At 40.9% G+C, this 12,175-nt stretch overlaps 1 protein-coding gene across 1 annotated transcript in view; it reads left to right on the top strand.

Annotated features, from left to right (window-relative positions):
• Window positions 1-12,175, top strand: part of LOC137322467 (anosmin-1) — a 153,937-nt gene that overhangs the window by 115,297 nt on the left and 26,465 nt on the right. The window contains exons 5-7 of the mRNA XM_067985386.1: window positions 2,788-2,972; window positions 6,344-6,473; window positions 11,928-12,133. Coding sequence (XP_067841487.1) covers window positions 2,788-2,972; window positions 6,344-6,473; window positions 11,928-12,133 — 521 coding nt within the window. The remainder of the gene's footprint in view (window positions 1-2,787; window positions 2,973-6,343; window positions 6,474-11,927; window positions 12,134-12,175) is intronic.

Genomic DNA, 12,175 nt, shown 5'->3' with positions numbered 1-12,175 from the left:
AGCATTATAAGTGCATCAACAAGTTTCACTTTGTTGGATATACTGAAGAAGGAGGAGAGGATGAGTAGCAAATGATAGCTAGGAAAGCCTGAGGAGGTCCACCAGAATCTATTAACTGTGTAGGGCATCTTCCTTCAGTGACATGGATACTTCAACCTTGTCAAGGAATAATGTGTGAAGAAACTAAGACACAGCAGGGAAGACATAGGTGAACTGTGGTACCTCTTGCAACCAAGGAATAATATCAGCACTGTACTTTGAGTAATAAGTTGGTGAAAATATTAAAATCAGATTCAACATGCAGCAGCGACAGGAGAGGCTGATGATGTGGTTCTGAGGGTACATGCATGATTGACTGCACCCTAGTGACCATGTCTTCTTCTACCATCAGATCTTCTACCAGATCAGCCATGATCTTATCCAATGGCGGAGCAGGCACGAGGGGCTGAATGGCCTACTCCTGTTCCTATGTTCCTATTAGATATATTCAAGAAGGAGATAGATATATTTCTTAATGCTAAAGGGATCAAGGGATATGGGGAAAAAGTGGGAACAGGGTACTGAGTTAGACGATCAGCCATGATCTTTTTGAATGGTGGAGCAGGCCCAAAGGGCCGAATGGCCTACTCTTGCTCCTATTTTCTATGTTTCTATGTCTCTACCTATGGAAAATGATTTCATTTGATGAACGTCCAGATGGTCTGTGACCATCCCTACGTCATTAATGGAAGTTACAGAGAGTGACCACAACACCCATATGTTAAGGGAATCATGGGTTGCCCAATTATTCCCGGATGGTTAACTCTTCAGGGATATGGGTTTACTTGCTCCAGTTGAGGATCATGGCATTACTATGCAATTCTCCACTATTCCCAATGAAATGCTTGTAACAAGCTCATTTAAGATACAGGGACATCATTGAAAAGACATTTGGTGTACTCAAATACTGCTCCAGAGAAGGTTAGCAAAATGACAATGCTGCGCAACATAATAACTGAAAGAGGCATACCCATGTTTCTGGAAGATGAGCAGCTACAAGCCATGCGGAGCAAGAGGAAGAGGAGCCCAAGTCATGGCTTGAGAATGAGGTGGGAGGAGCTAACAGAAGCTCAATGACCACTGTATGAAGGAACATTGGTTCAGCCAACTGTGTATCAAATATTTGCAGCATTGTTTGCAAGGATGCAAGGAACTGTTGCATGCATTCACAGTTCTGAAGTATTCTTAATTTCATAGTTAACTGTCGGGTTAGAAGCATGAAGTGACTCAGCAGGGACTGTGGCAATGCTATGCCTCTGCTCAGCAACATCGAGCCCTCCCTCAGCCATCATCTGTGCTCTTTCCACACCTGTGAGCAGAGACTTACGTTCTGTTTCCTCGTCTAAAACCCTGTGTGTCTCTCGGCAGGTGTGAGCTTCATGTGGTGATCATACGGAGTGCTGTGATGAGACTTGTTGCTGATAGGGCCTGGCTTGCTGTTCCTGGGGCTGTGATCTAACTGTAACAAGAAGAAAAGGACACACAATAAGTCAATGCACATAGCTAGACATTGTTGCTATGCACACAGTACATAGCACATTTCAGTGTTTTACACATGTTGAGATACAAAGATGTACAAATACATGCAAAAAGAAGGCATGCAATTCTAATTGTATAAACCTAGCATATATTTCCATCCTCCAACTTGTACAAGTTCATCTAGCACCTTTAACTTGTTTTGATTGTTACCAGTGTCTACTTATAGACATGACACCTCCATATATGGTAGGCTACCTTTGCTCATGCTCATTCTCATACTGAAACTTTTCTTTCAAGTCAGACACCTTCTCAATACACTCTAAGATTCTACTTGTATTAGACTCTGTGTTCACCTCCTGTGTGATTGCCTATCATACCTGTTTCATTGTGTGAACATTGGTAGCTTGCCCCTCCACTACATAGAGACTATTCCACTGTGTCCTACAACTTACTATGATCCTTTATATCTTCACCCTTAAATCTCATTTTATGCATTCTGTACTCTCGCTCCATTTCTTACAGAAACTGAGCACTCCACAGCAGTATTGACCCACAGCAGCCAGTTAGTGTGATCCAAAATTCTATTTGCAACCTATCCTGCACTAAGACCTGCTCCCCCATCACCCTTGTCCTCACTGAATTTCATCTAATTCCTGTCCCTCATCACATTAAATTCAAATGCCCCCGCCCCCCCTCCCCCACTGCAACTTCCTCCAGCCTTATGTACGAGCACTTTTCTGACTGTCCCCTTATGTACACCTCTCCCAGTCCATTGAGTGCAGAGACTTCAGTCATCTGGGATTTTCTCCCTAAACCTCCCTAACTTTTTAACTCTCCCAACCTTCAAAAGTCTCCTCAAAATTGACCTCTTTGTCCATGCTGTTGGTCAATCCTTCTACTGCTTGGATGTGTAAAGTGCCTCAGAACACTTACTATGTTAAAGATGCTATATAATTGCACGTTGCTGTGCTGTATATATTGGGATTTTAACTCCCATTGATGCACGACCTGGATCTTGAGTAGTTTCACTCCTGAGGAGAGTTGTACAAAAAGCACAGCTATAAAGTAGGACACCAATTCATACAAATTGGAGATCACGGTACCTCTGTTCCTCTCTTTCTTGTCACTCTTTGTTTCTGCCTCTCTTTATTTTATCTGTATTCATTTATATGTCCAAATCTTTCTATATGTACTTGAACATTTGCTGCCTCACTACCTGTGTTCTTTAACTGTTCTAATGATGACTTCCTATTGTACCCTCTGGTGCAGGTGTCCCACTGAAGCCCAGAAAAGAGCTAAGTTTTGCAGAGTTACAAACTGGAAATCTGGAGATCAAATGGTCGTCAAAGTTCAACATTTCTGTTGAACCAGTTATCTACGTGGTGCAACGAAGATGGAACTACGGTATACACCCCAGTGAAGATGATGCTTCCAACTGGCAAACAGTAGCACAGGTCAGAAATAAGAAGTGAACTAGTTGTTCGTTTTTCAGATTGCACTTGAATAACGCCAAACTTCACTTGAAAATTTCAACTGTCCCAGCATCCACAGCCTTTTGAGGGAGCGAGTTCCAGATTTCCACCACTCTTTGTGTGAAAAAGTGCTTTGTGATTTCCCTCCTGGTTGGCCTAGCTCTAATTTTAAGATTATGCCCTCTTGTTCTGGATTCCCCCACCAGAGGAAATGGTTTCTCTGCATCTATGCTATCGAATACCTTAACCATTTTAAATACCTCGATTAGATCATCCCTCAACCTTCTAAACTCAAAGGAATACAAGCCAAGTTTAAGATTCCTGTCCTCATAATTTAACCCTTTAAGCCCTGGTATCATTCAAGTGAATCAGCATTGCTCCGCTTTCAAGGCCAATATATCTTTCTTGAGGTTCGGTGATTTCAAAATTGAACACAATACTCCAGATGTGGGCCAACCAAGGCTCTGAAGCATCACTTCATGTATTCCTCACCTTTGAATTCTAACCCCCTTGAGATAAAGGCCAATATTCCATTAGTCTTTTTGAGTACTTTTTGTACCTGTACACTAGCTTAAAGTCCATCATGGTTAGAAAATGCAATACTCATGTAAAATCAAGTTTTTCTCCCCTGATTTATCCCAGCCGCAGCAGGGACAAACCTCTATGACTACCTGCCTAGCTGGAACGTTTCGCCTAGTTTGTGTTGAGATTATGATGGCTCTGGATAACCTGACTATGTAACCCAGAGACTGTAACACAATATCTGTGCAGGTACCACAGGTGTTATATCATTCAATCTGTAACTTGCAGTCCCAAAATATTCAGAGTTGCATTGTGTAAGTTATTGAATTGCAAGCACATTGATGGGAATCTGCCAGTTGATTTCTCTTACTGCTAGTCCGTGACTATCATCAAGTAAAACCAGTTACCCTGTGTTTTGTGATATTTTATGATTGTTCTTGGTTTAGCAGTTTGTAACTTCAGTGTTATTTTAGTCAGAAACTCTATAGCAGTAAATACAATATTCAACTGATTAATAGATGGAGCATTTTTTCACATGATTTTGGGATCAGCAAACTGATCTATGTTAATCTAAAAGCTCGTGAAAAATTGTGCTGATTAGTAGTCAGCTAATTGGAAGATGTCCTATTTACCTCAGTGTAGTTTAATGACTGTACTCAGTTTACCGATTGTAAACATTCCCAAAGGGATTGTAAGTGATTTTTATTTTAAAATGCGGAGTACCATTACAGGCAAAGATGTTATGCGGACACTTTATTGACAGTGCACGCAGCAGCACTTTCCTGGAGCCTGCATCTAGTGAAACCATAGCAGCAGCTTTTCAGAAACTGCAGCCTTTGAGAAACAGCTAGAGTACTGCATACAGTTCTGGTCATCACATTACAGGAAAGATGTGATTGCATTAGAGAGGGTAGAGAAGGAGATTTATGAGGATGTTGCCAGGACTTAGCTATGAGGAAAGATTGGATAGGCTGTGGTTGTTTTTAGAGTCATAGAGTCATAGAGTTATACAGCACGGATAGAGGCCCTTCGGCCCATCGTGTCCGCGCCGGCCATCAAGCCCAGTCTAATCTAATCCCATATTCCAGCATTTGGTCCGTAGCCTTGTATGCTATGGCATTTCAAGTGCTCATCCAAATGCTTCTTGAATGTTGTGAGGGTTCCTGCCTCCACAACCCTCTCAGGCAGTGAGTTCCAGACTCCAACCACCCTCTGGGTGAAAAAGTTATTTCTCAAATCCCCTCTAAACCTCCCGCCTTTTACCTTGAATCTATGCCCCCTTGTTATAGAACCCTCAACGAAGGGAAAAAGCTCCTTAGTATCCATCCTATCTGTGCCCCTCATAATTTTGTACACCTCAATCATGTCCCCCCTCAGCCTCCTCTGCTCCAAGGAAAACAAACCCAATCTTCCCAGTCTTTCTTTGGAACAGAGGAGGCTGAGGGGAGATTTAACTGAGGTGTATAAAATTATGAGGGGCCTAGATAGAGTGGATAGGAAGGACCTATTTCCCTTAGCAGAGTGGTCAATAACCAGGGGGCAAAGATTTAAAGTAATTTGGTAGAAGGATTAGAGAGTTGAGGAGAATTTTTTTTTTATCCAGAGGGTGGTGGGGGTCTGGAACTCACTGCCTGAAAGGGTGGTAGAGGCAGAAACCCTCATTGGATTTAAAAAGTACTTGGATATGCACTTGAAGAGCCGTGACCTACAAGGCTATGGACCAAGAGCTAGAAAGTGGGATTAGGCTGGATAGCTCTTTTTGGGCCGGCACAGACATGATGTACTGAATGGCCTCCTTCTGTGCCGTAAATTTCTATGATTCTATGCCGCTTGTAAGTTTAAGGAAATAGAATAATGCTGTATTGCAGTGACAAGTTGTTCCTTTATTGGCTAATGTTATGATTATATTATTAACAATCTGCTGAGTTAACAGTTGATTTTTTTTAAACAAAATTATTTTCTGGCATTTGGCCGCCTTGCCAGGGCATCCATTTTAATTGTAGGCAGGGCTGTGTAACTATTGCTGCTGCACGTTTGTACCTAGTTGCCTATGAGAGAGCGAGTGAGCGGGTGATGGGGGGAGAGAGAGAGAGAGAGAGAGAGAGAGAGAAACACATAGACAGACAGGTGTGAGAGGCAGCTCTTTCACCTCTGAAATTCAAGGACGAGGCCTGTTAATCTATTAGTGCCAGCAAGTATCTTGATTGACACTTTACTGCATTAAGTCTTTCATAGCTTGTCATCGTAACGTGATATTTTTAACAAATAATACACAGAGGTTCTCCCTATGGCGCTGTGGTTAAATAGACTGCCTGGTGTCCTATGAGCCTCACTTTAGTACTTGGTCTTTACTGAGATTGCTTATCTCAGTCGTGATGGCACTGAAGGCACTATAATTGGTCTCAGCATCTCCGGACTAAGGAGGGAAAAAGCCAGTTAAGGTTTTTGCTTCTAATCACTATCCAGTGACATTTACTAGAAATGTCTGCACATTGAGCGTGCACAGGACTGGGCTTGGGTGTAATGCCCCCCCACTGACAATTAGTCTACTCACCCTCAATGTCCATCTTCATATGTGATATATAATAGATACCTTAAATAAAGGAGTAAGGGAGAAATTAGGAAACAAATAACACAAGTCCAGTGTGTTAGCCCCAATGATTTGAAATCGTTTACTAAGCACAACCAATATTCGTAACAAAGTTTAGAAGTGGTGACCACCAGACATGCCTCGTGCATAGATTGATGTCATTCATGTTGATATTGATTTGATTCAAATTGATAGTTTGACTTTCTTAAAACTATTGAAATAAACATTTTTATGTCACCAGACCACTGAAGAGCGAGTACAGTTGCCTGACATCCGTCCCAGTAGGTGGTATCAGTTTCGAGTTGCTGCCGTTAATGTTCACGGCACAAGGGGATTCACTGCTCCCAGCAAACACTTCCGCTCCTCAAAAGGTTTGTACTACTCCTTACATCTCACACCAGCCTAGAGTTTGGCCAAACATAAGAGCTGCCTTCATCTTTTTTTCTCCCTTTGCTGTGACTTTAAGTCTTGAAGCAGGTGGATTTTCCCAGATTTAGGTAAGTGCCTGAAATAACTGTGGTTTCTGTGGTGAATATAGTTAGTCGTCTAGCCAGAATGGAGCATTCTTTTCAACTGTGCTCATAATCCTCACTAAATCTACAGTATACAATGAAAGCCACTTGATCCCATTATTGTCTTTATGAACGGCACTGTTAAACATTAACCTTTAGAATGCCAGTAGGTCCGGGAAAATTCGAGACTCCCTGGTCCAACCATTTGTAAAAGTTTTCAGTTCATGAACTGTGAAGCTAAAACAAATATTAATATTGCAACAGTTAAACTGATTGAATATCAAATATTAACTCTTTACAGTTATCAGAAACTATTTAAAGATTGAATACAATAAAACATTTTCAACACTTCCTCTGTCTGATATTGAGAGCAGTCAATGCTGATACTTGGTGTAACAGGTGGAAAAATATTCCCTCTGTAACACTGACATCCATTACCTTGATAAGCACTCCAAATAAAGGGTTGCTTTAAATTCAGTTCAGCTAGCATTGTGGGGGAATAAACACTCTGAATTATCAGTATGAATGAAAAACTGTAAAGCTTTCTGTAGTAATAGATGAATTGATTTTATTTTCACACATTTGTTGCACTTATATACATACCCCTTTTAAACTAGTTGAAAGCCTTTACCTTGATTACTTTTATGCCAACTAATAAGTTATATAAATTGCATTTTCTTTGTACCTGAAACACTATCAGTAAGGTAAAGAACACAGCAGAGTATCATCAATAATTGGAAGATGGCATTTATGAAGCAATGTTCAATAAAATGAAATGAATAGAAATAAAAAGCTTGTGCACCAGGGACAGTGTAATCCCGCTGCAGGTACAAGACTGTGACGAGCTCCAAACTCATTCTGCAGCCACTGAGTTAATCAAAAGTTGAGGAACAATAATAACAAGAGCCCCAATTTTAACCTGAAATCAGTGGAGAGTAAAATCGGGCAGGGTGTAAAATGAGTGTCTAACCTGAACCAGCTGCATTCCCGCTGGGAGGGATAGGTTAAAATCGGAGCTGAGATGTCACTGTATCCTTTTTATAGTGTGGAGACCAGAACTGTTCGCAGTACTCCAAGTGTGGTCTAACTAAATTTCTGTACAAATTTAGCATAACATCTCTGCTTTTCAATTCTATCCCTCTAGAAATGAACCCCAGTGCTTGGTTTGCTTTTTTTATGGCCTTATTAACTTACATCGCTACTTTTAATGATTTGTGTTTCTGTACCCCTAAATCCCACTGCTCCTCTACCCCGTTTAAACTCTTATTTTCCAAGGAGTGTGTGGCCTCCTTGTTATTCCTACCAAAACGTACCACCTCATGCTTATCTATATTGAAATTCATTCGCCAATTACACGCCCATTCTGCAAGTTTATTAATGTCTTCCTGTATTTTGATGCAGTCCTCCTCAGTATTAACTATAGCCCCAATTTTGTGTTGTCCCCAAATTTTGAAATTGTACTTCTGATTCCCGAGTCCAAATCGTTTATGTATATGATGAACAACAGTGGTCCCAGCACCGATCCTTGTGGAACACCACTTCCCATCTTTTTCCAGTTTCAGTAACTATCTTTAATCTCTACGCTCTGTTTTCTGTTTTGTAGCCAGCTTGCTATCCATTCTGCTACGTGTCCCCTGACTCCACATTCTCTGACCTTAGTCATGTATCTACTATGTGGTACCTCATCGAGGGCCTTTTGAAAATCCAAATATATTACATCTACTGCATTGCCCTTGTCTACATTTCAGTTATTTCTTCAAAGAATTCAACAAGGTTGGTCAAGCTTGACCTTCCCTTTTGAAATCCGTGCTGACTATTCTTTATTATATTTTCGGTTTCAATTAATTCAATTCCCAATTACATCTTTGAGTACGGATTCCATTATCTTTCCTACCACCGATGTTAAACTAATTGGTCTATAGTTCCCTGGACTTGTTCCATCTCCCTTTTGAAATAGAGGAATCACATTAGCTGTCCGCCAGTCCTCTGGTACTATTTCCTTGTCTAATGAATTTTTATTTATATGTAATAGTGCCTCTGCTATCTCTTCCCTAACTTCTTTTAGTATGCACAGATGCAATCCATCCGGACCTGGCATTTTATCCTCTTTAAGTTTGATTAGTTTATCAAATATCTCTCCCCTTTCTAAGTTAAATGTCTTTACATCTTTTTTTGATCTTTTCTTCTAATGTCATGCCCACTATATTATTCTCCCTGGTAAATACTGAAGCAAAGTAATTATTTAATATTTTTGCCATTTCGCTATCATTGCCTCTGACTTTATCATATGTATCCCTTAGTGGCTCTATCCCTTCATTTGTTCTTCCTAATTGGCAGTATAACATGTGAGAATTTTTTTCTTTAAGGCAAAGGCAAATACTTAATTATAAAATCTAGAAAATAAAAAAAAGTATAAGTTAAACACTTTTTAAATAAAAACAGAAATTCTATTTTCAAAAAATATTCCTTTTGATAGAAAATGGTAAATTGTCCATCACTGGAACTCTGGCTTACTGAAGTGATCTCTGAGATTTGGGAAGATGCACAGAAGGGAAACAGTGATAAATGGTTGAGACAAGGTGCCCGTGTAAAACACAGCAGCCATATTTAATCAGGGATTAGAGACAGAGACCTACAGGATTTAGCTTTCTTACTGGGCAGACCTTTTATTTCTAAAATGAAGAATATTTTGGCAGCAGGCCATATTGTTGTTAGTCCAAAAGCTTTTAAAATCCTGATTTCATCTGCTATTTTCAGTTTCTGTAAAAAAAAGTTTTCTTTTTTGTTGCCTTTTATAAAACTGCAGTGTTATTGTTAAAAGCAACAACTTTCCCCGGCCTGATTGTGAGCCCTCGTAAACTTCATGGAGCTGAGATGTCTCCACGAGATTTGTGCCAGTCCGCATCAATGGGAAATGTTCTGTTATTTATTTGTACTATGTTTATGGTTGTCAGTGCTGGTTGACTTAAGGCTGTTCAGATGGATTGTTCTGAGTGGGACAAATGGATTTCGGGTGCAATAGGATCATTTAAATAATTGCTTCTTCCTCTTCTGATAAGTTTTGGGTTTTCACTAATTACGTTCCTGTTGACATCTGGAAGTCTTTAAAATGGAAAACCTTAACATCATCACTCATGATAGTCTTGAATTATGCACTGTAACTGACAATGGATCTCGTTTAACTCATTTGTCTTAAAAATGTCCAACACAATCCATAAGTCATGGCACGGATGCTCACCAAAGCTTTTATATACTGAAATCCAAAGAGTTGTATTTCTCGAATTTTAATGGTCGGTTAATGTCACGGAACATTCAAAGAACGTTTGTCCTGAGAATAGCAGACTTCAACACCCTACAATGAAAACAGCCAAGCAGATTTTTTATTAAATCAGACTTTTCATGCTACGGGTATTTGGGGTAGAGCATAAAGTTGAGTGGAAACAGGAGATATGTTTCCCAACCAAGTCTCAGAAAAACAGCTCTTAGGAATTGCTTTCTGTTCTGAACAGCTGTTCTTTACTGTAAAATGCCACACCAGCATGATCTCAGAGTTCTACAAATTGCACTGGAGCTTGAATGAATGGTAGACTCAGATAGATTTCAGAATTCAGGAAGGAGCCCTTAATTCTCAAGGTTGCCTAAGAATAACATTCCATTATAAGGGAAGGTTACTCCCTTTAAAGGCAATCCAGAAAAGAATGAGGTCTGCTTTAACACATTTTCTGCATACATTTCCTTGGGGCTAAATTCATGATAAGATTAAGTTAATCCTCTTATTTTTCTCTGCACTAAGCAGGTTACTAGACTTCTGAGACGTGAGTTCAAATCCAACCCAGACTGATTGGATGAAAGTTTCCTCCTATTGCTTTAAAGATATGGGCCCTGAAATTCTTGAGGGATTCTGCCACTCTCCTGCCATATCTCTGGCGGATGACCGGTGGAACCCCCAGGAAAATGACGGAGACCTTGTTTTGCCATTTCTGGGAGTTTTCTGATTGCCTTGCAAGGGGTGGAACCTCCAAATAATGGCTGGGGGCTGAGCCAGGGGCGGGGACTCCCTAAGCCGGGAGTTCCTGCTACTGAGGCTGGAAAGGGTCCTGGTGTTTCTGTGGCAGCTAGTATGCCAAGTGAATGGAAGCATAGTCCTCTACAAGATTTTATTTCAACTCCAATTTTGGGATCCAGGCCAGGCAAGCAGCCTTGATGCCTGAACAGTGCCAACATTTTTTTTTTAAACTGCCAGATTAGCCTCCCTGCTCCAGGGGCTGAGGGAAATGGGACCGTGTTGGGGGGTGGCAGGGCCTGGACAACCCCACCTCCCCCCTGGGTAGGTGAATGGTGGAGTTTATTTAGCACAGGGCAGGTGGACACCAGAGATGCAGCTGAAGTAGTTCTTGTGCCTTCTAATGAGGTGCGCTCCCACTAACCCCCACAAACTCCAGTAGGGTCAGTGCTAGAAGGCACTAGCGAGCATGATCCCAGCACAACCATTGGGATCACGTTCCACAAATTTTTGACCTCCTTATAAAATAACTAGTCTCAGCCCACTTTCTGCGCCCGCAAAAATCTGGTACTAAATTGCATTCCCTCTCGGAGAAGCCACAGGGATGGTTGGTATGGAAAATATCACTGCAATGTTGTACGGGGTGCTCTTTTAAGGAAGGATAAAAGGCACAATTTTGGGGCAGAATAAAGACCATGCTTTCCTTCACCTGGAGTGTTTAATGTTGACAGAGTGGAAAAGTTGCACTCCTTGGCCTTGAAGAGCACAAAAACTTACCAAAAAATTAAGTACTGCTCTTCAGACAGAAAGGAAGCTCGGATAGGATGACTCTAAAGGAGTAATTTTGCAACTTCACACTCCAGCAAGAGCCAGAAGCACATATTGGAAACGCCAATGATTTTCCAACCATTCCTCACTAGGAGCAGCAAGTTGGAGATTATCCTTTTAACTGCCAACTTTACTGTACCTTATGTTGTGCTTTATAGACTTCTCCACATAAAGACACTTTATCCTCATATATTGGGTGAGAGATCAATCAATAACAATAGAAAAAGGAATTGACTACACTCAGCAAGCCTAAGGTTACAATTGAATTTTGATCTCAGTGTGCACTTTGAGAATTAACGGTACTTCCCAAGAGTGGCCAGAATGCTGTACTTACTGAAGCAGAACAGGTGTTAAATGCTTCGCACTTGAACGTTTTAACTCAAATTTCTGAGTGAATTCTGATTTTAAAAGAGACTGACAATTAAACGCACAGCGCTGTCGAATCTTTGGCTTTCACTGACTTCCTCTCTGCCTGGTTTCAGATCCTTCAGCCCCACCCGCACCATCGAATGTGAGAATCGGTAACTTTACTGCAAATAGCGATGGCACCATTACCACTAGGATCCTCTGGGATGTTTTGGAAGAGCCTGATATTCCTGTTCACCATTACAAAGTTTTCTGGAGCTGGACCGTCAACGCAAAGTCAGTCGTGCCAGCCAAGAAGAAAAGAAGGAAAACCGTAAATGGGGTGAGTGGGGGAAAAAAACATGTGGTCAACAAGTAAAAAACG

The sequence above is a fragment of the Heptranchias perlo genome, chromosome 6 (genome assembly GCF_035084215.1).
Source record: "Heptranchias perlo isolate sHepPer1 chromosome 6, sHepPer1.hap1, whole genome shotgun sequence".
Classification (NCBI taxonomy): Eukaryota; Metazoa; Chordata; class Chondrichthyes; order Hexanchiformes; family Hexanchidae; genus Heptranchias; species Heptranchias perlo.
This window is presented reverse-complemented; position numbering and strand designations above follow the sequence as displayed.